Source organism: Amia ocellicauda, chromosome 9 (assembly GCF_036373705.1).
Source record: "Amia ocellicauda isolate fAmiCal2 chromosome 9, fAmiCal2.hap1, whole genome shotgun sequence".
In the NCBI taxonomy this organism is placed as follows: Eukaryota; Metazoa; Chordata; class Actinopteri; order Amiiformes; family Amiidae; genus Amia; species Amia ocellicauda.
In genome coordinates, this window is record NC_089858.1 from 12,926,788 (window position 1) to 12,953,367 (window position 26,580).

The 26,580-nt window shown below is 47.9% G+C and overlaps 1 protein-coding gene across 4 annotated transcripts in view; it reads right to left on the reverse strand.

Annotated features, from left to right (window-relative positions):
• Positions 1 to 1,786: 1,786 nt before the first annotated feature.
• The window catches only part of ddr2l (discoidin domain receptor family, member 2, like), a 33,358-nt gene continuing 8,564 nt past the window's right edge, over positions 1,787 to 26,580 (reverse strand). For 2 of the 4 annotated variants that reach the window (XM_066713207.1, XM_066713208.1), the window contains exons 3-18: positions 18,186 to 18,313; positions 17,756 to 17,858; positions 17,342 to 17,570; positions 17,010 to 17,157; positions 15,802 to 15,907; positions 13,163 to 13,349; positions 12,824 to 13,070; positions 12,502 to 12,603; positions 10,727 to 10,914; positions 10,421 to 10,628; positions 8,334 to 8,578; positions 7,774 to 7,901; positions 7,248 to 7,445; positions 5,417 to 5,651; positions 5,088 to 5,237; positions 1,787 to 4,794 (exon numbers count right to left, since the gene is read on the reverse strand). In XM_066713207.1, coding sequence (XP_066569304.1) covers positions 4,663 to 4,794; positions 5,088 to 5,237; positions 5,417 to 5,651; positions 7,248 to 7,445; positions 7,774 to 7,901; positions 8,334 to 8,578; positions 10,421 to 10,628; positions 10,727 to 10,914; positions 12,502 to 12,603; positions 12,824 to 13,070; positions 13,163 to 13,349; positions 15,802 to 15,907; positions 17,010 to 17,157; positions 17,342 to 17,570; positions 17,756 to 17,858; positions 18,186 to 18,243 — 2,664 coding nt within the window. In that variant the 5' untranslated portion in view covers positions 18,244 to 18,313 and the 3' untranslated portion in view covers positions 1,787 to 4,662. The remainder of the gene's footprint in view (positions 4,795 to 5,087; positions 5,238 to 5,416; positions 5,652 to 7,247; positions 7,446 to 7,773; positions 7,902 to 8,333; positions 8,579 to 10,420; positions 10,629 to 10,726; positions 10,915 to 12,501; positions 12,604 to 12,823; positions 13,071 to 13,162; positions 13,350 to 15,801; positions 15,908 to 17,009; positions 17,158 to 17,341; positions 17,571 to 17,755; positions 17,859 to 18,185; positions 18,314 to 26,580) is intronic. The other 2 variants (XM_066713210.1, XM_066713209.1) reach the window with 2 other exon arrangements.

The following is a 26,580-nucleotide window of genomic DNA, read 5'->3' on the forward strand; positions in this document are numbered from 1 at the left end:
CAGACCAGAGGACCCTGCTGCACCCCGTTAGACTGAAGTGTTACTTGGTGAAATAATTCCAGCCCCTGAGTAGAGGCGACAGTGTGTGTTGCAGACGGGACTTGGGTGTGGGGGAGACAGCGAGTCAGTCGGGTGTGGTATGTAAAGGGGAGGAGCTTTTTTATATATTTTTATATATTTTAGTATAGCTGGGCTCGCAAACATCAAGTCCTGGAGAAGCCGCCATGTTGTCCTGCTCGTGGTGACTGGATCGGTCTGATTAAAAGCAGACTAACTGATCGAGTTTAATGCTTTTCTGCAGGCTGAATCAAAATTATATCCATCCATCCATCCATTTTCAAAACCGCTTATCCTGGTGAGGGTCGCGGGGAAGCTGGAGCCGATCCCGGCAGGCATAGGGTGCAAGGCAGGAATACACCCAGGACGGGGCACCAGGCCATCGCTGGGCAACACACACACACACCTAAAGGGCAATTTAGCATGGCCAATTAACCTAACCTGCATGTCTTTGGATGGTGGGAGGAAATCAAAAGTGCCCAGAGAAAACCCACGCAGACACAGGGAGAACATGCAAACTCTGCAGCGCTAACCACTGCACCACCGTGCCGCCCATCAAAATTATATTTTTAAACATTGAAACAGTTTCAGTTTCTTTTTAGACAATATCAGATATGGTGTAATTGTTGAGATTAACCTTAAAAAATAGAAATAAAATAAAAATAACCTAGCAGAAGACGGTGGCCCCTCAGGAAGTTAGTGTGAGAGGCCCTGTAATACATTGAGATGCGACAGTTTTCACCTCTATGTGACCTGTGCAGGGTGAGCAGGGGGGAGTGTGGTTCAGGATGCAGAGCGGCTGAAAGCGGTCAGAAGCCAGAGCCGCAGTTCAACTTCCTGTGTTGTGGAGAGCGACAGTGCCAGAGTGCACTTGACGTCAGTGGTGCAGCTACACAACGGGAGACTCCAGATACAGTGCAAAGCAGATTTGTTATTATTTTGTTTGCATCTCATCCGTTAGACACAAACTGACCGGTGCATTTCATGTTAACTTGCATATACTTTCTGATTGGTCTTGAAGAGTCACAAAAATCCAGAGATCTGTACCTCCAATCAAAAGGTTTTTATTACAAGCAGCTGCATGGAAGAGGCGATCTCAAGAACAGTCTTAGAGAAGTTACAAACTACAGGCACTTGTATGCAGATCAGACAGGAGAGAAAGATAACAGGCCCATATGTCTGCCTCGTGATGAGTGGAAGTTCGATTTCTGCCTGACAACTGCTCAGGAAGACCCATATATAGTCAAACCAGGTTAAGGCATATGTAATGTTTAATATAAGGGGGGTTTGTACGATGCAGTCCAAATTGCTGGTGAAAACTGGTTCTTATCAGACCCTGTTCTTCTAGGTATCAGGGTTGAACTATAGCACAGTACCGTAGCACAGTAAGACAGTAAGACAGTGACCTTGTTCACACAGACACACAGGGAAAGAAATGCAGTTTCTCAGTCCCTCCTGTTGGTACAGCGAAAGAAATGAGTGGAAACCAAAGTCTCCATCTCTATCCCTGCAGTCATAGGGTGTATATCAGTAAGGCTATTTGCATGCATTTACCTGATATGCTTGGCAAAGTGAAAGTGGGTGCTTGATTGGTGGCGATTAAAGCCCATAATATAATAATGGAAAATGTGTGATAGGGTGTGGTTATAATAGGGTGTGGTTGTATCGTTATTCCTTACAGTCTGGTATAACTATGTATTTCTGGGACACCACGACAGAGGAGACACACTGGATCAAGAATCAATTTATTGCTATTTTTTCCCATGTTTAAGTGATTTTCTTAAAAAAAAAAAAAACTAAACAAAAAACAATTTCTAAAGCAAATGCCAGAGTACAAGTCCTCCTTATCTCCCAATATATTACTGTACAAATCTACTCTGATTACACTATGTACACGACAGCAAAACGTGTCTGACATACAATCATGAGATCCAAAAAAACAAACAGAAACAAAACAATTGTAAAACAAGTACCATAAAATGCAGGAAATGGCTTGACATCACTTCCTGTAGCTATATGTGCTCCTAACTCTTGACTGTTGTCACTGAGCTAGTCTGTGGGCCTTTAAAACTCATATGTATACTCTCTCTCTCTCACACACACACACACACACACAAACTTAAGGGCCTTTGAGTAGTTATGGCCAATAACCCATATAGCTCACACTCATAAACAAACATGCACTCTCCCACTTTTACCCACCCACCCTCTCTCTCTCTCTCTCTCTCTCTCTCGGTCTCACACACACTCACCAATTTTCCCAGCCCAGTGACAACAGTTAACCACAGGCTCACTCCAGCAAAGGCTTCTGGGAGGTGTAGTTTCATGGATCTGCCCCTCCCCAAAGCATACAGACAGAACAGTGTGAAGACAGCAGCTGTCAAGGAAAAGGGTTGGGGGTCAGGAGATCAGGAGGTCATCAACTTTAACACCTTTTCTCACAGACAGGCCTACAGGGATTGCTACAGTTCTCAGTGCACATTGGCTCTCCACAAAAACTACATCTCCCAGATGGCCCTCCATGGCTCTATGCGTGCATAGTTATAACCGTTAAAAATTACAAGAAAAAAAAAAAGACATTTTAAACAACTATAACAAAAGCAACAACAACAGAAATACAAGAGATTACAAATTAAAACAACCCTTGTCCATCTAAAAAACAAAAAGATGAAAAGTACATTTTAAGAAAATCAATAAGATCTAATACCATACCAAACTGAAAAATAATAACAATAATAATAAAAATGTAACCACTGCGTTTCCATTAATTTGTTTAGGACATTTTTTGGCAAAACGTTTCAGAATTTATATATAAAATAAGAAACAATCCACAGGCTAACTGTCCCTCTTCACACACAGGACAGTTTCAATGTGCCCTAGAGATCCCCCTGCCCATAACTCTGCCCCCAGCAGATACACCCCGCCCCCAACCCTAATCTCTGCCCATAACCCCCCTCTAACCACAGCTGACTGAATATTCTAGCTGTATTTGAAACCGCATACTACTTATACCACATGTACTTCACAACAACATTTCAGAAGTACGCAGTATGCATGTTGGAGATAATATATGTTCATATGTACTTATGTACTTATATGATTTTGTAGTATGGTAAAAGAACCCCGATGGCTTGCTACATTTGCCAAAATATGCAGTATACAGCCAGAGCTCAGAACTCAGTACAGACTACGGCATCCCATCATGCTTCATGTTTGGTCACATGACATATATACTACACTGAATCATTCATCTTCATACTGTGTACTGTACTACTTAGAAAATCAGTATCTAGCATGCAGTATGTACTTATGCAGTAGACAGAATATAGTAGGGTAGTATGCGATTTTGAATACAGCCTCTCTCCCCATTTTAGCATCCATAGGGACATGCCAGAGAGAGAGGTCTGTTATGGGGTTGGGAGTGGGTGGGGAGTCCATTGCACAATCAGTCCATTCGGGCTCCACAATCCTCTGGTCAGTCAAGGTTTGTACTTCAGCCATGACAGTAGTTCTGTTTCAGCCAGAGGTCAGGGGTCATAGATGGCCTACACTGACCTCTGGTGACCATTGTTTTTAGTTTTTCTTTCTTATCCTTTAATATCCTAAAATATTACTAGTAATAACAACAATTTAAAAAAATAATAATCCAGTGTGGGGGAGGATTAAGAGGGAATGACAGACAAACTGAACAAAGCAAATCAATTCCAACAGCAGTGCTTTACAAAGAAAAAAAAAAAAAAAAAAAAAACACAGGACTGATACCGACTCACTTGCGTGCACACGCCCACACACACGCACACGCCATGCCCACACGCCCACACACATGTCCACATGCACGCACACGGTCAAACAAGATTCATACACATGGAGGAGAGGAGGGGCAGAGGAGACGGAAATACAGTCTTGGCTCCGGGTTCGAGAAGAGCACCCCACTGTAGATTATTTTCTCAGTCTTTAAGAAACAAAGAAGAGCTCTTCCGTTTCCACAGAAACTCAAAAGCATGACCTCACCGCCTATCAGCGGAGAAGTGGGTAGTGGTGGGGGTCCCCTGGCCTCTCTCTCCCTCTCTTCATGCCATCCCCACTCAGAATTGCTACACTACCACCAGTCAGTCCCGTCTTTCCACAGGAAGAGTGGAGGAAGGTCTGGTCGGCCGGGAGGGGGCTTGTCAAAATGTTCCCCAGCGCCCCAAAGCCAAACCTCTCAGTCCCTTCTCTGAGCCTCCACCACCCTGGGTCGAGGAGGAGGAGGGGTGTTTGGGAGAGGCAGGGACCGTCCTCACAGTGAAGGGAAGAGCAGAGAGCTCACGGCCTCGGTGCTGACGGCCGCCCCCTGCAGTGTCAGTGCTGTGTGAGAGAGGAGGGACCGCAGGACTTGCACAATGAGACAGAAAACGAGGTGGGGAGAGGATTCCCGCACACCCCCACGTCTGATCCTCCCTGCCTCGATTTCTCTCCATCCCTCCCTCATCTCAAGGATACCGCAGGCGCATTGCCCCGGCACAGGGAGGAAAGTGTGTGCGCGTGTGCGTCGTCTTTCCCCTCTATCCCTCTGTCCTCCTCCAGCACCTCACAGACCCCCCCTCACCCCCCGCCCTGTCTGCACTAGGCAGTGTGCTCTCGCAGGGCCTGGTACAGCCTGTGGAAGGGCGGCCGGTCCTTGGTGTCTCGACTCCAGCAGCGCAGCATCACCTCGAACAGAGACGGGGGACACAGGGGCGGCGGGGACAGGAAGATCTGGGAAGGGAGAGAAGGAGAGGTGGGGGAGTAGGAGGGAAGGAGGAGAAAGGCATAGAGGAAAAGTCAGAGGAGGAGAGGGAGAGGAGAAGAGAGGCAGAGAGACAGTAAGTAGAGGGAGAGGGGAGAAAAAAGGAATGATAGAGAGAGACGGAATGGGAGGTTGAGATCAGTTTCTTCGTTTGTACATTTGTCATTTTTTCCTTATAAGGCTACGTTAAACTTGTATTTTTTGCACTAGTAATTAAAGCATCATCTCCAGGTAGGTGGTATCGGTGCCCAGGTGTACGTACCTGCCTGCCCTGGTTCCTGAAGAACTCGCCCGTGTTCTCGATCACCTGCTCGTCGGTCAGCAGGCTGTAGGGCTGCTCCTTACACAGTGTGAAGACCTCCCACAGGGTCACCCCGAATGCCCACACATCACTGGCCGTTGTGAACTTGCCCTGTGTGCAAAGACAGATACACAGACATAGACACACACAATCAGGTCAATACTGATATAGTGGGTGTGCGAGAGAATGTGTGCAAGTGCCTTTGCGAGTGTATGGGCATGAATGCTTGTGTGCGACTGTACGTATTTGAGTGTGTGCGTGTCTGCGCCAGTCTGCGTCCTCCCACTGACCAGCAGGATGCTCTCCCAGGCCATCCAGCGGATGGGCAGCACAGCACGGCCCTGGATGCGGTAGTAGTCGCTGCTGTACAGGTTCCTGCTCATGCCGAAGTCGGCGATCTTGATGGTGAGCCGCCGGTCCACCAGGCAGTTGCGCGTGGCCAGGTCTCTGTGCACAAAGTTCAGGGATGCGAGGTACCGCATCCCCGAGGAGATCTGCGTTGCCATGTGTAGCAGGTCCCTCATGCTGGGAGAGAGCAGAAGGAAGGGAGAAAGGGTGCAAAGACGGAGAAAGAAGAGAGAGAGAGGAGATGAGGGGGAAAGGGCAGAAGAGAGGGAAAGAGAAAAGAGGGAGAAAGAGAGAGAGACAGAGAGAGATGGAGACACCCATTACTTACCAAATCCAGACTGAGTGCAGACTGAATTTACTGCTGCCCCCTAGTGGACACAGCAAACAAATCTGAACTCATCTACTAAAACATAACTAGAACAGCAGCAATTAGAAAGTTTACAAACGAGAGGAGGCCATTCGACCCATTGTGCTCGTTTGGTGTCCATTAATATCTAAGAGATCCAAGGATCCTATCCAGTCTATTTTTAAATGTTCCCAAATTGTCTCTTCAGCCACATCGCTGGGGAGTTTGTTCCAGATTGTGACGACTCTCTGTGTGAAGAAGTGTCTCCTGTTTTCCGTCTTGAATGCCTTGAAGCCCAATTTCCATTTGTGTCCCCGGGTGCGTGTGTCCCTGCTGATCTGGAAAAGCTCCTCTGGTTTGATGTGGTCGATGCCTTTCATGATTTTGAAGACTTGGATCAAGTCCCCACGTAGTCTCCTCTGTTCCAGGGTGAAAAGGTTCAGGTCCTCAGTCTCTCAGTAGGACATTCCCTTCAGACCTGGAATAAGTCTGGCTGCCCTCCTCTGAACTGCCTCCAGAGCAGTGATATCTTTCTTGAAGTGCGGAGCCCAGAACTGTCCACAGTATCCACATGAGCTCTAACTAGTGCATTGTACAGTCTGAACATCACTGCCCTTGTTCTCAATTCTACACTTTTGACAATATACCCTAGCATTTTTTTTACCCTTTGCCTTTGGTCTTTCTCACGCATTACTTCATCTAGTTCTATTCCTCCCATAGTGTAATTATAGTGGACATTTTAATACCTTGCACTTGTCCACTTTGAATAACCTGTGCTGCCGAGATTGTATCTGCTGAGCCACCTATTTTAGTATCTTCTGCAAATTTGACAAGTTTGCTAACTATCCCAGAGTCCAGATCATTAATATATATTAGAAAAAGCAAAGGCCCTAGTACTGATCCCTGTGGAACTCCACTAACAACCTCACTCCAGTTAGAAGCGACTCCTCTAATCGACACTGACTGCCTGTGTGCATCTGCCTTTCTTTCTGTGTCTTCAGAAGTCTGTAGCAGACAGAGACACTCAGTTCTCAAAACATTTTTTCCTTGCCTTGATACTTTTAGGGCAAGAGGTAAACATGGCCATATTGATAACGAACCTTCTTGTTGTTTCTGAGAGTTATCCACAAGGTTACATTCGTGGTGAGGTGGAATTGTACCAAAGGGAATGACATTAATAATAATTATAATTATAATAATTATTATAATAATGTATTTATTTTTTAGCAGACGACCTTATCCAGGGCAACTTACAAAACATAAGAGATATGTACTCATTAGCTATATTCTTGATTATAAAATCTGTTAGCCTTCCATATTTATCAATATTTAATGAATATTCATTGATTCTTCCAAATTATTCCCATACATAGACTTTTCTTTGTTCACTTTCAAGGTCTCAACCTATAGTGGGGGGGGGGCCTGACCTGACAGAGGGGATGTTGTTGGCATGAGTCAGCGTGCTCTCCACCTCCCTCTGCGACAGGAACATGTTGAGGTCTCCATTCTCCATGTACTCCGTGACCATGCACAGGGGGTCAGAGGTCACACACACACACAGTAGCCGGATGATGTTGGGGTCGTTGAGCCGGGACATGATCTTGATCTCCTTCAGGAAGTCGTTCCTGGAAAATGGATGGACACACACACACACACAAACACACACAGTGTCAGAACATGAGTGGCACAGGTGCCGTTTGTGGACTCATGGTGTAGCAGCAGGAGACACACAGGGATCACACACGCCTATCCTTCTTCTAAACATTTTCACACTGCAGTCACAGCCTACCTCCCCCACCACATGACACACAATCACCCCGTCTCCCTGTCTGGACGCACAGTCACACAGCTGTCTTTGGACACACGTACAGTTCTCACTGTCTCTCTGTACACCTGGGCCTGACCCCTTCTCGTTCCTTCCTCATTCCCCGACAGCCCCCCCAGGTGACTAACCTGGCATTTTTGGTGGCATCGGCTCTCAGCTGCTTCACGGCCACCAGCACCGGCCGGCCGTCCCGCTCCAGAATCGGGATGCCCCCCTCAAGGAACTCCGCCAGCCCCTCCGCCTCACACAGGTGCACCTGAGGAGGGGAGGATGTAGAAGAACAGTCAGCTGACTGGATTGTGTTTGGGCTCAACCCCCCTGACATTAACCCCTGACCTCTGACCCCCCCTGTACTTATCAACCATGTTTCAGCCGGTCCCAGTGCAGGGAAGCCCAGTAAAAACCTCCAAAAACCACAGGAAACCACGGTAAGCTTATGGATAGTGATAGTGGCCAAGATATGTAATTAAGTTTACTGTTTAAATGTAAAATAAATTAACTATGGGTTTGAAAAATTGTACAGCAAGAGTGTGGACTCTCCACGATTGTTGCAGCTTGTGGAGTCGAGCCCCTCCTGACCTCTCACTACTCTGCCAGCTGACCCCTGACCGCCCCACACACAGTCCCGACCGCTGACCCCTCTAAGCCCCAATCTCTACAACCCCTGACCCACGACAGCTTCCCTCACCTCCCCGAACTGGCCCTCGCCCAGCTTCTCACGGAAGAGGAGGCGCTGCTGTGGGAACTCGGCGACGGAGATGTCCTTGCGTGTGAGCGAGTCGATGGTCAGCGCGGGGACGGCGTACATGTTGCTCCCGGTGACGCCCTGCAGGCTGACGATGTCAGTCTCGGCGTAGTGCTCCACGCTGCTGTGGAAACACTGGTGAGGAGTGCCCTGCGTCAGGTCTGGCTCCGCATAGTCACCACTGCACACTGAGAGAGAGCGGGAGACAGAGGAGAGGAGAGAGGACGATTACGCGCTTTTACGGCACCATTTCAGATCCCCATCAAATGCATCAGTTCATTTGATCAGGATCAGTGGTGTTGCAGCTACACTGCTGTTTGATCAGGGTCAACTGTCAGCAGCCCCAGGGGTCTGCGCTCAAGCATATTACAGACGGGTGACAAATTAAAGGAAAAACCTGAATAAATGAGTGGAGGAACATAACGAATGCAGATGCCACCAAAGAGGTGTACTGCATGATACAATTAAGCAATTAACATCCTATCATGCTCTTTGGCATGTATAACAATGCTGAGCAGGCCCAGTTGAGGAGCAGGAAAATTATGCGAATCATATTGTAACGAAGCACAGCCGTAGGGGTACCCAGGTGCAGAGTGAGAGGTAGTCAGGAACAGGCTGGGGTCAATGCCAGCAAACAGTAATGTCCAGGAGAATCCAGAAGTCGTGGTCGATAAGTCAAGCAGGGGGTCAATGATCAGGCGAACAGGTTGATAGGGAGAATCCGGCATTCGGTGGTCGAGGTACACGTGGAGGTCGTAAACGGGCAATCAGTAACAAAGGGGAAGACTTAGAAATGCAACGGGACAGAAGACAAGACATGGCAGTGAATGGAATTTACAGAGGGGTTTGTAGGTGTAGCAAAGGGGAGCAGGGGGCAGTGAAGGGGAGTACTGGTCCAGTGTGAGTTTGAGGATGATAAAACAAGTGCAGTGCAGTCTGATTTCTGGGGAAAGTGAGGGTTTAGTATTCTGGTGGTGATGACCTCTGGTGGTGAGCTTGTGAATTACGGGATGTGTGGGATACAACAGTGAGACATGCTATGGCCTCGCAGTCACCAGATCTCAACTCAATTGAATACCTACGGGAGATTTTGGACCGACGTGTTAGACAGAGTGTTAGACTCTCACCACCATCATCAAAACACCAAATGAGGGAATATCTTTTGGAAGAATGGTGTTCATCCCTCCAATAGAGTTCAGAGACTCGTAGCATCTGTGCCAAGAGCATTGAAGCTGTTCTGGCGGCTCTTGAGCCTAACACCTTACTGAGACACTGTTGGTTTTTCTTTTAATTTGTCACCCGTCTGTATGTCCAACCTTAATTATGCGGCTATACAAGTAATTTAGAACACAAACACGCTAAGTAAAAATTATTACCTATATATGGTTAATTTTATTTTATTAATAATAAGGGAAGTAGCGAAGTGTTCTCTTATCTGCTACACTGATGGGAAGGATGTTTGGCTTTTCTTTTTTTGGGAAGGATGTGTGCCGCCTGTCTTTAAAACAAACGCCGCTGCACTGCATGCCGGAACTTTAGCCAGTCGAGCGTTTACACTGCCAGGATCAAATGCTACTGATGCACTTGATCCGGATAAGAAGTGGCAGTGTAAACATGACTATAGACTGAGACACTACACACAGAGATGGAGAGATGAGTATCCCTCTCTCCTCGTCCATCCTCATTTGTGTCTGTGGTCTTACCGTTGATGGGGGTCTGGGGGGTGGCTGTGGGGCAGGGCCGGGATAGCACAGTGAGGGGTGGGGAGGTGGAGAGGAACAGATCATAGGCTGGGTTACTGAAGACAAGAGCTGAAGGACAGAGACAGACACAGGGAGGGAGAGAGATAGAGAAAAGGAGAAAGAGGGAACAGGGAAATGTACAGCTGAGGGGGAACTGAAAAGTAAACAAGAGATGGGAGAATCTGGAGGGAGGACCTGTATAAGTTCTGGATGCATGCATGCTTATTGTGTATTGTACTGCACTATACTGCACGTCTCAGTGTATCGGTGTGTTCGAGCACGATATACCTGAGTCCTCTGCACTCTGGGACAGTTCAGGCAGTGCGTGTCTCAGAGCGGAGGGGTCCCGGTACTGGGGGTCCAACAGGTAGACCCGCTCATAGGGGGGGTCCCCCTCGGGACAGCTGGGCTCGGCATGGGGGGTCTGGATCACGATGGTGTCGCTGCAGGAGGACAGGCGCACGGTCACATCTTCATCCAGAATACGGCGAGGGCCCTGACAGAGGGGGAGGTAGCGAGGGAGAGAGCAAGCGTGCATAAGAGTATGTGTGTCTGTGTAGGTGCGTGAGTGCTTGTCGAGGTGCTTTACTCTACCTTTTCCATCACTTTGCACACGTACTGACACCACAGGATCAGGAAGATGATCACCAAGAGCAACAGGATGATGGTCACCAGGCAACCAATCAGGGCCGAGGTGCTCTCGTCGTCATGGTGATCCTTCTCAGTGGGCGTGGTCTCTGCTGAGAAGGGGGTGGGGCTTTGACTGAGGACGTGCGTCAACCCTGATGGGAGTTTGCACATAACATCTGTAAGTTTAAGCATCTACAACAGGGGTTTCCTACCCAGTTCCTGGAGAGGCTACAGTGTCTGCTAATTTTGTGTGCCATTGGAGCTCTCTCGGTCTCTTAATTAATCTGGTAATTCTATGAATTAGACATACATTACATTAAGGTTTAGTACAGTTGATGAATAAAAAGATTCTTCTGATTCGGAAGATATATTCAGTTATATGCAGGGGTGATTTTTGTATTAATCTAATGCCCCGTTTCCACTGGCTAAGCGTCCGGACACGTTCCGTGTTTTGTGGACGGTTAACTATCTGGTGCTGGATGTGTCCGTAAGCGTCCGTCCCCACTGAGGACATGATTTGCTTTCAGGAGCGGAGGTGTGCGCTGGACTTCCAGACAGGGAAAAGATCAGATACATTGTGTCGGAAGATATAACCTCAATTGCCGTGTGCGATCATGAAGAAATTGCAGTTTTATTAGCAGCATGGAGTGAAATCCACGTACAGAAACAATGACTGATACAGTTAATATCCGAGTGTATTAAACACTTGGATTTCACAGGACCGGTACAGTGCCTGACTAGTTAAAAAAAAACTGAAGGATAATAATCGGAGCGGTAGCAGCCGATGTTATTAATATTTTTTGAACAACTGGACGTGTTTCAGGCTGTGTTTTGTGAATGGTGTGCAGAACAATCCGCAGAGACAATCAGTGTGAAGGCGAACACGATTCAGTTAACGTGTGCCCATTTACAAGTTAAATTAATGAATAAATAAATACAGCAGATCTGGGTTTCCCTCTAAAACATTAAGGACTGGTTTAATAAATGCGTCCATAAGTCCATAAACACCATGACTGAAATTTGCACACTTTAGTTTAATTATAACCTGCTATATTGTAACTGGATGATTAATTGTGAAACATGTGTATTTTGTTTCAACTGTAACTTGCCCTGGTTATGGACGTCTGATAAGTAAATTATAAATAATACGGCAAAAAGTATTGTTTGCAAATCTGCAGAAAGAGTAATAAATTAAGGGAGTCACGTTGTGCCGTTTAAAATACATATATACTAGCACAAACGATGATGATAATAATAATAATACTAAATAGCAAATATGTATTGTTATTGTTGCACATGGAAGCATATTGTTATGGGGACGCGCGTGTCTGAATATAATGCTGTCTGTACATGTTTAGCACTTCCTAATATCTCTTAACAGAAATGTGTATTTATTACACTGTTTACAATTATGTAAAGCAGAAATAATAAAATAGACACAAAAGTCCTTTCCACGTCAGGCTCTATCGCTCGTAGTGTTGTTCTCTGTCTTTGTTTTTAAAACGAAACACAAACCAAACCCACAGTCGCTGCTCCTCCCATCAGAGGGACGGACTTCACAACGGCCTGCTTTTACAAAAAAAGCTCTGGGAGCTTAAGCCAGTAGAACCGAGGCATAACTATTTTGATATTTTTCAAACCCCTGCAGTCTAGAGACTTTAGGCAGAGTGCCCTACACTAATCCATAACATAGACGATGATTTGACAGAGGCATCAGAGTGTATTCACAGAGGGGTTACCTGGCTGCGGTGTGGGGGTCGAGGGCTCTGGCCCAGGGCTCGAGGTACTGACTCCGGAAGGCAGCTGGGTGTTGATTGGAACCACTAATGGGTTCACCATGTCTACAGAGAGAGAGAAAGTCTTAAATGTATAATACCACTGGACCACTAACCAAGACTGAGAGACTTTCCTTCAGTACCTCTCCCTCCATCCCTCCCTTCTTTTTTCTTCATTCCTTTACAGATGACTACAAATCTCTCTTTTCTCCCTCCTTCTCCCCAACTCCCTACGCCGCTCTCTCAGCCCCTCCCCCTATCCTCTACCTCGGCCTCCCTCCCTCACCAGACTGGAAGGAGATTTCGCTGATCATCATCCAGGTGTCAGCAAAGGAGAAACGGCAGCGCAGGGCTTTGCCCCCCCGCCCGTCCAGCGGCACCGTGACGAAGCGTGCGCTCGGGTTCCGGTCATCCAGCACGGGGTAGAACTGGGCTGGCCGTGATTCCCAGTCCGAGATCAGCTGCAGCTTGAACTGGCAGGACACCTCAGAAAAGATCTTGACCCCCCGGGAGAACATGTTGTTGCAGTGCACCTGGAGAGAGAGGGAGGGACTTCACTGGTTAAAGGACATAGCCACGCACGCTCTTCACCCGTCCTTCCATCCCAGCCCCCCTCTCTCCTTGCCTTCATGCTGGTGAAGTTCCTCTGCCGGTCGAAGGTGAACTCCATCTCCACGTAGCCCAGCCCCATGCTGCCGTTTCTCCAGCCCACGTAGTCATACCCGGGCCACATCCGGTACTGATGGGTCTGCAGGAAGTCGTCCTGCCCGATCAGCCCGTCCGTCAGCTGACCCAGGCCCCCGAACACCCACCTACAGCAGGGAGGAGAGGGGATGGGAAGGAGGAGGAGGCCACAGAGATATAGTAACTCTGGCTCACTGGCCCATTCTAGTGCTCAGACACACACATGCATGCACACTCTCACAAATTGTGCTTTATTGGCATGACCGGTATTAAGTATTGCCAAAGCAATAGTGACAGGTGTCAAACAGTTTCAAACGCAAACATATACATGTACATTTACATACATACAGTGGGGGGAAAAAAGTATTTGATCCCCTTCTGATTTTGTACGTTTGCCCACTGACAAAGAAATGATCAGTCTATAATTTTAATGGTAGGTGTATTTTAACAGTGAGAGACAGAATAACAACAAAAAAATCCAGAAAAATGCATTTCAAAAAAGTTATAAATTGATTTGCATGTTAATGAGGGAAATAAGTATTTGACCCCTTCGACTTAGTACTTGGTGGCAAAACCCTTGTTGGCAATCACAGAGGTCAGACGTTTCTTGTAGTTGGCCACCAGGTTTGCACATATCTCAGGAGGGATTTTGTCCCACTCCTCTTTGCAGATCCTCTCCAAGTCATTAGGGTTTCGAGGCTGACATTTGGCAACTCGAACCTTCAGCTCCCTCCACAGATTTTCTATGGGATTAAGGTCTGGAGACTGGCTAGGCCACTCCAGGACATAATGTGCTTCTTCTTGAGTCACTGCTTTGTTGCCTTGGCTGTGTGTTTTGGGTCATTGTCATGCTGGAATACCCATCCACGACCCATTTTCAATGCCCTGGCTGAGGGAAGGAGGTTCTCACCCAAGATTTGACGGTACATGGCCCCGTCCATCGTCCCTTTGATGCGGTGCAGTTGTCCTGTCCCCTTAGCAGAAAAACACCCCCAAAGCATAATGTTTCCACCTCCATGTTTGACGGTGGGGATGGTGTTCTTGGGGTCATTCCTCTTCCTCCAAACACGGCAAGTTGAGTTGATGCTAAAGAGCTCAATTTTGGTCTCATCTGACCACAACACTTTCACCCAGTTCTCCTCTGAATCATTCAGATGTTGGCAAACTTCAGACGGGCCTGTACATGTGCTTTCTTGAGCAGGGGGACCTTGCGGGCGCTGCAGGATTTCAGTCCTTCACGGCATAGTGTGTTACCAATTGTTTTCTTGGTGACTATGGTCCCATCTGCCTTGAGATCATTAACAAGATCCTCCCGTGTAGTTCTGGGCTGATTCCTCACCGTTCTCATGATCATTGAAACTCCACGAGGTGAGATCTTGCATGGAGCCCCAGACCGAGGGAGACTGACAGTTATTTTGTGTTTCTTCCATTTGCGAATAATCGCACCAACTGTTGTCACCTTCTCACCAAGCTGCTTGGCGATGGTCTTGTAGCCCATTCCAGCCTTGTGTAGGTCTACAATCTTGTCCCTGACATCCTTGGACAGCTCTTTGGTCTTGGCCATGGTGGAGAGTTTGGAATCTGATTGATTGATTGCTTCTGTGGACAGGTGTCTTTATACAGGTAACGAGCTGAGATTAGGAGAGTCCCTTTAAGAGAGTGCTCCTAATCTCAGCTCGTTACCTGTATAAAAGACACCTGGGAGCCAGAAATCTTGCTGATTGATAGGAGATCAAATACTTATTTCCCTCATTAACATGCAAATCAATATATAACTTTTTTGAAATGTGTTTTTCTGGATTTTGTTGTTGTTATTCTGTCTCTCACTGTTAAAATACACCTACCATTAAAATTATAGACTGATCATTTCTTTGTCAGTGGGCAAACGTACAAAATCAGCAGGGGATCAAATACTTTTTTCCCTCACTGTATATGTATGATAACATAAACCTATTTATTAATAACAATTAACAACAATAAAGAGATTAATTTACATTAATGTATATAAATCAGTTTAAACAATGATTCAGAGATATATACTAATAATACTATGAACATTAGTATCATTGGCTGTGTACAGGAGTGTCCCCTGTGTGAGTGGACTGAGTGTCCACTGTGTCCCTCTGCTAGAAGGACTGGGATTTGTTCAGAGTCTGGCACGACTGGAAATTTCTTACAGAGCTCTGATATTTTGGGGAAAAACTCAATTCTTATTTGTTTGTATTTTTTGCATTTTAGAACGAAGTGCAGCTCTATCTCCACCTCTCGGAGTCGGCAGTGGGAGCACAGCCAGTCCTCTCTGGGCCGCCGGGTCTGCCTGTTAGGCATTAGGGTGTGTAGAGTGTAAATATGGTCAGATGTACAGTGTTTTGGGAGGAAGCCAAACTGACCCTTACTCGGGACACTGTGCTCGGTAAGGAAGGCCAGTATCAGAGTGCTGAGGATACTGCAGAACACCTTCCCTGGGTTACTGCTCACACATTAAAGTCCAATTCGTCACACAGTCTCACACACAGTTTATAGGGTGACCTAGGTGGGTGCGGCAGGGTTGGCAGTGTGGGCACAGGGGTCAGGTGTTACCTGCGCTCCAGGTAACCATCATAGGTGGAGTCATTGAGATAAGCGATGGGGTAGCCGGGCGCTGCCATCACCTGCCCCTCTGGAGAACTGTATGCTGTAAGACCATCTGAGAGGGACAGGGAGAATTTTTTTTTCTTATTTCAAACAAGCATCATAAATATGAATATAGTAAAAGCTGGAAGCAATGTGGATTTGTGAACCAGAGACCTAGAGGGAATACAGACCGACAATTCAACCAGACTGATTGTCATTGCACAGCCTGTCCACAAGAGGGCAGAATTATCTAAGCAGACAAAATGGATGCAAAAGCGCGCACACACACACACACACACACACACACACACACACAACGTGAAAAACCCTTACTGTTATTACTGATTCACTATGATCTCTATCCATGTCTGCTTAGAGGGCTCACCATACTAATACAGCACTACAGTATTATAGTTACAATTTACTATTATCACAAAAAGTTTGGTTGTCAAAGTGTGCGACAGGAGGACAGAAGGAAGCGCTCGGGCAGAATGAGACCTGCCCAAAAAAAGCAGCTGAGCTCAGAGAGCAGGAGGAGCAGAAACATGTGAGGACAGGCAGGCTTGTTTTCTTGCAACATCTTTATGATTAGTCTGCATGTGAGAACATATATCAATAAATAATAATAACACATAACAACACTAGCAAGAAGTAAAACATTAACCTGCATACTACCATAAGATTAATACATATCCGGCAATTTATGGTGCCAAAACTACTGTCACCTGCAGACAGTAACTTCAGATCCTTTAAACTCTAGTTATGATGATCCTACACCATCGATTTAGTGGGTATTCACACGGGGTCATTTTAAACTAACTCAGTTTGGTTCGTTTGCTTTGAGACAATGTGTCTGTTCACACTGGCCTTCCGTATATGGTATATGTTGAATTTGAAAGAACCGAGACCTTCCAGTGTCACATTCAAGTTTTTCAAGCAAACCGAACTCAAATCTATTGCCAAACAGACCAAGACCACTCTTACAGTGGTCTCAGTTCGGTTCATTTGCCAATTGAACTTTGTTTTTCACACGCTTCTCCAAATGAACCAAACCGTACCAAGTATGAAAAAAACCTCTAGTGTGAACAGACATTTACACAGGTCCATGTGAGACTGGCGTGTCCTCTAGCAGGACCCCACCTGAGCACAACTGTGCAGTGTGATGGTAAGCTCACCGTTCCAGGCGCAGCCATACAGCTCCACCCTCATGCACACCGTGGTCTGGACGCGTGTGACCGGGATGATGCGCAGGTGCCGGGCGATGATTGGTGGGTGCAAGTCCTTGATCACAGAGTCATAGGGGTTATTGTTGCCTTCAATCACCTGCATGGAGGGGGGGAGAGGCTGCTCAGCTGAAGGCATGAGACATCAGCTAAATGTTAATTATATTACTAACTTTTACCACTACTGTAATACAACTACCACTAACACCATTCTAACTACTGCTACTTGTAACACCATACCAACTACTACTACCACCACCACCCAAGTTTCCCTCCCTCCCCACCTTGGCCCCTGCACGGCTCCTCCAGGATACCCAGAGCTGGCCGTCGCGGCTGTACTCCAGGCGGTATGTGCGTGCGAACTCCTTGCCATTGCCGCGCGCATGGCGCCCCTGTGTGCCCACCACCGTCAAGAACACAAGCCGGCCCAGGTCCACCTGCAGGAACTGCACGTCCGAGGGCTGCAGGAGCCCGGCTGGACACCACGCCCCGTCTCCCTCCTCCCTCTCCAGCCTGCGGAAAAAAGTCCCCCCTTTAGATAACCCTAAACGTTCCTTTGTTCTTATTTTTTCTGTAATTAACATTTCCAGTTCATGGTAACTGGTAATCCCAATAAATTGGCTAAATGAGAATATGTTTTTTAAATTGAGTTTGGCAAAGTTATTCAAAGTAATTTTCCGAGTTTTCAGGCTCCGTACCTGGCGTACTGCGGCCCTGTGGACTCATACCACTGGCTGGACGCGGTGATGTCACTGTCCTTGATCCTGCCATCCTGCATGCCGAGAGGGTAGCGGCAGTGAGCTGTGGAGGATGGGGGTTAGGTGTCAGAGTTCACAGGGTCACACAGGACAAACTGCCAGGGTCTTGTGGCTACAGAAGTGAACAGAGTGGTGTTGTGTGTGGGAGTGTGTCTCTGTGTGCTCTGGGGGTTGGGGGGCTGTTTGCTACAAGAAACATGCACTGGCTTTGATAACAGTCTGTGCAGACAAGCAGTTCTTACAGTGTACATTGACAGGGCTGTGTGGGGCATCTGTATGGACAGGTCTGTATGGGGTGGCTTTTATTAGTTTGAATGCACAGGTCTATGTACACTGATGTTTATGGACTGGGCTGTGAGCGGTGCCTCACCGGGGTCAATCTGGCCGTTCGAGCTGCCTGGCAGGACCAGCAACAGAAGGAACAGCATGGTGGGCAGGGCCTCTGACTGGGGCGTCTGTCCAGAGAGCGACCACAGCCAGGGACTGATACCTACATCTCTGAGAGAGAGAGAGAGAGAGATTATACACACAGATCTACATTTGTGAGAGAGGAGGTGAGACAGAGAGAGGTATTATCACATTTGAGGGAGAGAGAGAATTGTAATGCTCCCAAACCTATTAAGGAAAAAAGTGTGAGAGAGGGATAGAAAGAAACAAATTCTTTAACATCCCAGCTGTTGTGTTGCTATACAATGTCAGTTTCTGTAAATCAGAAGCGGTTACATTGTAGGCTGTTATTATTTAGTATTGTTGCGAGCTATTGTTCAATGTAACTGCGTGTGTCTGGCAAGGTCTTTGTCTGTATTGACATTCAAAGCGGCCATTAATTGTGCTATTAGCAGTCCTGCCTGGGAGGGATTGTGCCACCACGACAACCTTGTGTCATTCAACGCAACACAGGTGTGTACTGTCCTAATTAGGTACAGGTGGAGTATTTAACAGCCCCCTGGACCTCTGTGCCAGCAGCCTCAGTGCCCCCCTTACAAAGGGCCCCATCTCCAAAGGGCAGGGACTCTAGCTGTGGGACTCCAGTGAGAAGACTGCGAGAGAGCCCTGCATTTCAGCCCGAGCCCGACGGGCCCCGACTTATTTACGCCCCTCGGGCTGGGCTTCGGGCCAATTTTCACGTCATAGTTCACACGCGGGCCAGGCATCGAGCCTGTTTTAGGCTCCTCCTCCTTTTTATATTTTAGACATTAATTAATTTAAAAAAACTATGAGAAGTTGATGATGGTAAAACAAACATGACACGCATGACAGTCACACACACAGGTTTCCCATGGAGAGCATGCTACCGCGCCTGCGCAGACTGGCTTGCACGGTGTTAAGTGTCCCCGGCAGCAGCAGCACGTCTTCAGCGCAGCTGGAAGAGGACAGAAGAAACAGGACTGGACTGAAACCTCCACTGTGGATGCTGTGCTTGTTCTCCACGATGCTCTGTAAAACACTGTTCTTCTGGCTGTAGCCATGTTAAGACTAGGAGGCTGTCTTGTTTTTTCATTTGATTGGACTTTATTTTCATTAGTCTAACTGTTGGAAACTATTGGAAATAAGAATGGCCATGTTCTGTGGCGACGCCTTGTTTTTTCAGGTAAGATAACCTGCGTGCTTTATTTTATGTGTTCAGATCGTACAGCCCATTCGCTCGTTTTTCCGCATGACGTTGTGAGCAGCAGAGCAGCCTGGTCAACTTGTCAAAATGCCTTTTTATTGTGGTGGTGATAATAAACATTTAAACTAACATTGTGTGAGATGCTTGAAGTGTTTTATATCTATGGATTTTATTATAGGCAAGTCAAGTGTTGATTTGAGAGGCTAAATTGATCAAACGTGATCAACTCACTGTCGGCCGCTGGCCGCTTGGTCATCACTTTAAAAACCAAAAACTTTAATTTAACAAACATAAAATGCGCCAAACATTCTTCTAAATTAACTTAATAAAGAAACGAAAATAAATATAAATACTTTGCCATTAAAAACAAAACTGAGCTATTTTAATGGCTGCAACAGTAGGATAGACTGAGTAATGAAAAAAAAAAAAAAAAAACACGGGCTCCAGTCGGACTCGGGCCGAGATTGTGATCAGCTGTCGGACAAGGGACGGGCTGGGGCCTGAGCGTCTCGGGCCAGGGCCGGGGTAGGGCCTAGATTTGAGGCCCGTGCAGGGCTTTAGACTGCGAGGAGGTACTGCACAGCAACAGCAAGAAGCCATGAAGATCTCTTAGATTCCTGTCCTGCTCTCTCCTTCCACTCGGCATGCACCTGCACGCCATTGCCTCCTTAATCCCTCTAACCTCATCTCTCTGCCTCTCCCCTCCTCCTGAGGCCTCTGGAACTCCCACTCAGCTTTCATCTCCGCCTTCACCTCCCACCACTCTCTGGACTTGCTCTCACCGAGACATGGCTCTCCCGAGAACTCAACCACCTCTGCTGCCCTATCCTCTTTGTTTGTCCTGTCCCACTCCCCCCCACCCCGTCTTACCGGGCGGGGAGGAGGAACAGGGCTCCTGCTCTCCCCTTCTCTCCTCATCTCTGTCCCCCCTTTCTCTCCTCTATCACGACCCACAGCTTTGAATTCCATGCAGTGGAAATCACCTCTCCCTCTCACTTCTTCCTTCTAGTTCTCTACCGTCCTCCCAGTCCACTTGCCTCCTTCCTGGATAAACTCGACTTTCTTCTCTCCTCCCTCCCCCCGCTGTCCTCACCTAACATCCTCCTGGGATACTTCAACATCCACCTCTCCAACCCCTCCCACTCTGCCGGATTTCTTCCTCTCCTTCACTCCTTTATCTTCTATCTCTCCCCATCTCCCCCCAATCACAGGGCAGGCCGCCAGCTAGACCTCATCTTTTCTAGAGGCTGCTGCCCTTCAACACTCTCCATTACACCCATGGACATCTCAGATCACCACTTCATCTCCTTCTCCCTTTCTCTCCCCTCCCTCCCCACCCCACACACTCCCTCTGTCACCTTCCGATGTAATCTTCGCTCCGTCTCCCCCTCCACCCTTGCCTCCACTGCTCTGACTCTCTTACCTTCCATTGAATGTTTTTCCCATCTGTCCATCAACTGCACTACCTCCTTTTTGTTCTCCTCCCTCACATCCTCCCTTGATTCTCTCTGTCCTCTCACGTCTCGTCCTATCCGTCCCTCCCCTCCTCAGCCTTGAATCTCTTGCGTTCTTTGCTCAACCCGATCCAGTCTGCGTGCCGCTGAACAGAAGTGGAAAAGGTCCAAACTCCCAGTTGCCCTCGAACTCTACCGCTGTCTACTGTCTACATTCTCCTCCTCACTTACCTCAGCCAAGAAGTCTTACTTCCAATCACTCTTTGAATCCACTGTCAACAACCCCTGCAAACTCTACTCCACCTTCTCCTCCCTCCTTGCCCCCCCTCCCCCTCCTCCTCCCTCATCTCTCACTGCAGATGATTTTTCCTCCTTCTCCTCCAAGATCACAGACATTCGCAAGCTCTTCAACAGTCCCCCCCTCCTCTCCCATCCTGCCCAAGTCTCCCACTGACAAAGCTTCCTTTTCTTCATTCTCACCTCTCTCAGACTCTGAACTTTCCCCTCTCCTCCTAGGTCACAAACCTTCAACGTGTGCCCTGGACCCTCTCCCTACTCACCTCCTCCAAGCAACTGCTCCTGATCTACTCCCCTTCATCTCCTCCATCCTCAACTCCTCACTCCTCTCTGGCGGTTTCCCCTCTGCATTTAAACAAGCTGTGTCATCCCACTCCTCAAGAAACCAACCCTTGACGCCACCTCTCCTCAGAACTACCGCCCTGTCTGCCTACCCCCCTTCCTCTCAAAGACCCTCGAGCGGGGGCGGTCCACCGTCAGCTCTCTGCATTTCTTTCCCATCAATCACTCCTGGATCCTCTGCAATCCAGCTTCAGCACAGCTCACTCCACTGAGACGGCTCTCCTGGCTGTCACTGACAACCTCAGCTGTGCTCGGGTGGCCTCCCTCTCCTCAGTCCTCATCATCCTTGATCTCTCCGCAGCATCTGACACTCTCGATCACTACATCCTCCTCTCCTGCCTCACTGACCTTGGAATCTCTGGAACTGCTCTCACCTGGTTCTCCTCCTACCTCAGCGACGGGACCTACCAAGTGACCTGGCGAGGTTCCTCATCCACCCCCGAACCCCAAGGCTCCGTCCTGGGCTCCCTCCTGTTCTCTCTCGTTCCCCAAGGCTGCGTCTCGGGCCCCCTCATCGCATCCCATGGTTTCTCCTACCATTTCTATGCAGATGATGCCCAGATCTTCCTGTCTTTTCCCTCTTCTGACCCTCTCATCCCCTCTTGTATCTCTTCCTGCTTGTCTGCTATCTCAACCTGGATGCACTCGCACCACCTCAAGCTCAACCTCTCCAAATCGGATCTCCTCTTTTTTCCCCCCACTCTTCCTCACCGTCTGCTGATCTCTCCATCTCAATCCCCTTGGAATCTACGATACTCTCTCCTTCTTCTTCCGCTAAAACCCTAGTAGTCACCATCGATCCTGCGCTCTCCTACACTCAGCACATCACCACGCTGACACGCACCTGCAGATTCTTCCTGAGCAACATACGCCGAATCCGACCCTTCCTCACCGACTACTCGACTCAGCTGCTCGTCCAGTCCCTGGTCCTCTCCCGCCCGGACTACTGCAACTCCCTCCTGGCCGGCCTGCCTACAACTACTACCCACCGCTCCAGCTCACCCAGAACTCTGTGGCTCGTCTGGTATTCTCTCTGCCCCGATTTGCACATGATACTCCACTGCTCCGTTCCCTCCACTGGCTCCCAATACTGGCACACATTCAGTTCAAGACATTGACCCTCACCTCATCTCGACCACACTGCATCAAGCTACCTTCAGACCCTCATCTCCCCATACATCCCCTCCAGACCACTGTGGTCTTCCGGTGTCAGAAGACTAACTCTGCCTCCTCTGCACTCTCCTTCCTCCAGAGCCGCTCCTCCTCATCCCCGGCCCCTAAGTGGTGGAACGACCTTCCCACTGAAGTCAAAACAGCAGAGTCCTTGACCTCCTTCTGGCGCTTACTCAAGACACATCTTTTCAGACAGTATTTGTAATTTAGTCCTTTACTCTCCTGTAAGATAGCACTTCACAATGTTTTATCATACTACTTGCCTTACGTTACTAGTATTCATATTATTTTGATTTCCCCATTGCTCCCTTTCCTTTGGCCCTTGACTGTGACCTAACATCTTGTCTGCACTCAGCTTTTACTATCCAGGATGTAAGACCTCATTTATTGTATACACTTGTGTAAATTGGAATTTGTAAAATGTTTTATGCCTTGAACTGCACTGTATTTTTGCAGTTTGTATTGTGCTTATATTTTGTAAGTCGCCCGGGATAAGGGCATCTACTAATAAATAAATAAATAAATAAATAAAAATAATAATGTCAGTGAAATTAAGAAACCATGATCTTTCTTACAACTTGTAACTTTCTTCTCTCACAAGGCTGCCATGTTCTTGTTTGCTTGTCTCTCTCTGCGCACACACTTTTAGGGACTATCTAACAATTACTACCCCCCTTATTCGTGAAGCAAAAGGGCTCATCGATAACTGATCACCGACCATTAAACCACGAAGTCCCCGGTTCCAAAGGGGATGAACCGGGACAAGAAAGCAGAATATTATTTTTCTTTTGTTTGTGTTTTAAGCCACTTTTTAACCCTCACATTGACTGTCAGCCCTGATCAAGGCAGGCAAGTATGCACTCACACACACACACACACACACACACACACACACACAGACAATGTCAGCCTGAACAGGAAGACAGGCACTTGTGGGAGTCTGAATTGTTTGCTTAACATGTGCAATATAACTGCATCTGCCTTCATGCTCCAACAGAGAATACAGCGAGAGAGAGAGAGAGAGAGAGAGGGAGAGGTGTGTGTCAGAGGGGGAGGGGGATCCAATGGAGGTACACAGACAAGAGGAGGGAAGGGAAGGGGTGGAGAAATGTAATCGCTCACAGCTGGTCACATCCAGAACCCCCACCCCCCGCACCCCGGTGTCTCCCAGGGAGAAAAAGAGAGGCAGAGAGAAAAGAGAACGGGAGGGGGAGCACAGAACAGACAAATTCTGATTACAGTTTACCACCCCTCTGCCCCTTTCTCTCCCCTGTACCCCCTCTGCCCCCACCCCTCTCTCACTCCTATCCTTCTCCCCTTCATGCTTTCGCTCTCCCTCTGCAGCTGTATCTGTTCTCTCACCGTGGTTTCCATGGCAATCACTTACTTGCCAGAAGTAAACCGAGTTTTCTCTAATGTCTAATGTGTTCCCTCCAGTTTTTTGGCTAAGACTGTCGAATATTAACCCCCCCACCCCCTCATCTCCTCTCCCCCTCTCCCTCCCATAATCCCTCCAAACCCCCCTTAATACCCCTTTCCCACCCCCTCTCTGTCTGTCTCTAACTCCCCTCATTCTTTCAATCCTTCACTCCCTCTATCTCAATAATCTCTCTCATTATCATTCCTATCTCCCTCTCCCTCTCAAAACCTCTCTCTCTCTCTCAGTCTCCCTTCCCTTTTTCCATCTGATAAGACACAGAAAGCTTACAACCTCAAACAAAACCATGCAACACAACACAACACAACACAACAATGCCACACAAAACAGATCCTACCCCCCCCCCCCCAAGTTCAGGTCAAAACACAAACTATGTAACAAACTTCCTTTTCTCTGTGCAGATCTGCACTGCACTCACGCCCCCTCCATCTCCCAATCACTCAATCACATCAGACTGCCACTGCAGCAGCCGCCACTGTCTCGCTCTCCCCCCTTCCGCCCATCTCTATCCCTCTAACCACCCCTCCTCCTCCGCCACCTCCTCCACTCTTTCCCTCCCTCCTTCCTCCTGCTGTTCTGTCGTTCTTCATGTCTCTTTTTGCTCACTCTTGTTTCTCACAGCCACCCCCCCCCGCCCCCACCAGGCTGGTTCTCTGGCTCTAGGCCCGAGAGAAGCCTGGAGTCGGGCCAGAGAGCTCTCTCCCAAGAAACCGCAAAGAACGCACAGCCGCCAACCACAAACACAGGGGCCTGCACAGGCTGTGGCGGGGAGAATAGCTAGGCCAGGAGAAGGGAGAAGGGAGAAAGAGAGAGATGTTAAGTGGAGAAAGTAGAGAGGACAGTGAAAGAGAAGAGGAGTTGTAGAGTAGACCAGAAGAATGTTTATTTACTTGCTTTTTTTTCTCCTTAATGGGTTGGAATATGCACAAAGACATTAAATAAATATCTCAATCTGGAACGGATCACGGCACTGTGTGGTTTCTGTCCCCTGCAGAGCAGTGGCACACACCGGGGAGGGTTGGGGGTGGGGGGCAGTGAGAGACCCTGCCTCCCAAATCACTGCGCTTTCCTGCCTGCTGCTGTGGCTGTTGCACAGACGTTCTTCAGCGAATCCACAGAGCAACACAAAGAAGCTCAGCCCGAGTTGAGCATCACAATGGCTGCAGAAACAACCACAGCGCCGGGACCCCTCACAGACCGAAGGTTGATAGATTAATCTCGTATTGTGTCATACATTTGAAACATTTATAAATGCATTTCACATAAATGACGCACATGCAAGTCTTCCTAAATGGGGTATTCTAACACCACCACACTGGTACTCACAGACTCTAGTTCACCATAAACCTCCCCAGGCATCACTAGGGTGTAGCAGTAACATTGAATTTTAATGGTTAACTGATTGGTAAATTGAAGTGACAGTGCGTAGGTAGCCTACTTTGGTATATACATGTATATGTATGGGGCAGCATCGAGACAAAAGCCGCATAACAACTGTGCAATCGATTATAAGATGCGCTCAAAATAAATAAAAAAAATGACAAAAGAAGTGAATGGGCCTGTAGCTGTGTCCTATCCTGTACTGAGCAGAGTCCTTCCCTGAGATTACCCCCCCGTCCCCCGCTACTCTGTGAGGACTATTAGAGAGCTCTGAGGTTTACTTCTCGTCCTCAGAGCCAAAAGCTCATGACGCAATCCCAGATGAAACCATGCCACAGGAATGCAACTGCAGATTTTTCTTTTCTCCATTTCCTTTCCGTTTTCTTCTTCTTCTTCTTCTTCATCGTTGCTGTTGTCTAGAACTTGCCACCCTAGTCAAACTGCCAAGGTAGACTCTCTGGCTTCTACATGAGATCCCAGTTGACCGATCACTCAAACGAGAGAAATCGCTCTGAATGTGCTTCCTCTGCTTAATAGCCACTCATATCCTGAAACTACAATCCAGTGATCCCCCCTCCCCAACTCCCCAGAATCTCAGACTCTCGGTAGTCGATGTGATATTTAACCAACCAGCTGCAGTCCCTGCCTCATTCATTTCTTCCCATCGTTAAGTGCTGAGGTTTCCTTGAGCAGATGCAGAAGTTTTATGTCAGAAGGCCGAGGCTGACAGCCCTGCTAATCTCAGGGAACAACGGTGCTCTGGCCTGGGCTTGGGGCCAGTCCACAGCTGGGGTCACTCTGAGAGGAGGAGCCCAGAGCCTGCGCATGGCTCATCTGCTTGTAGGGAGCACCTATGTTTATTTTTATTATCCCCCTCCTCCACTGCATTTCAGCTCTGAAAGTTGTTCACGAAATCTGCAAAATGTCCTTGAGAGAGAGAGATAATAAAGGGAAAGAGGGCAGAGAGGATAAAGAGAGCAGAGGGAAGTGGGGGGGTTAAGAGGAAAAAGAGAAATAGGACAAACATAACAGAGAAATAGCAAGAGAGAGAGGGGGAAACATGGAGGGA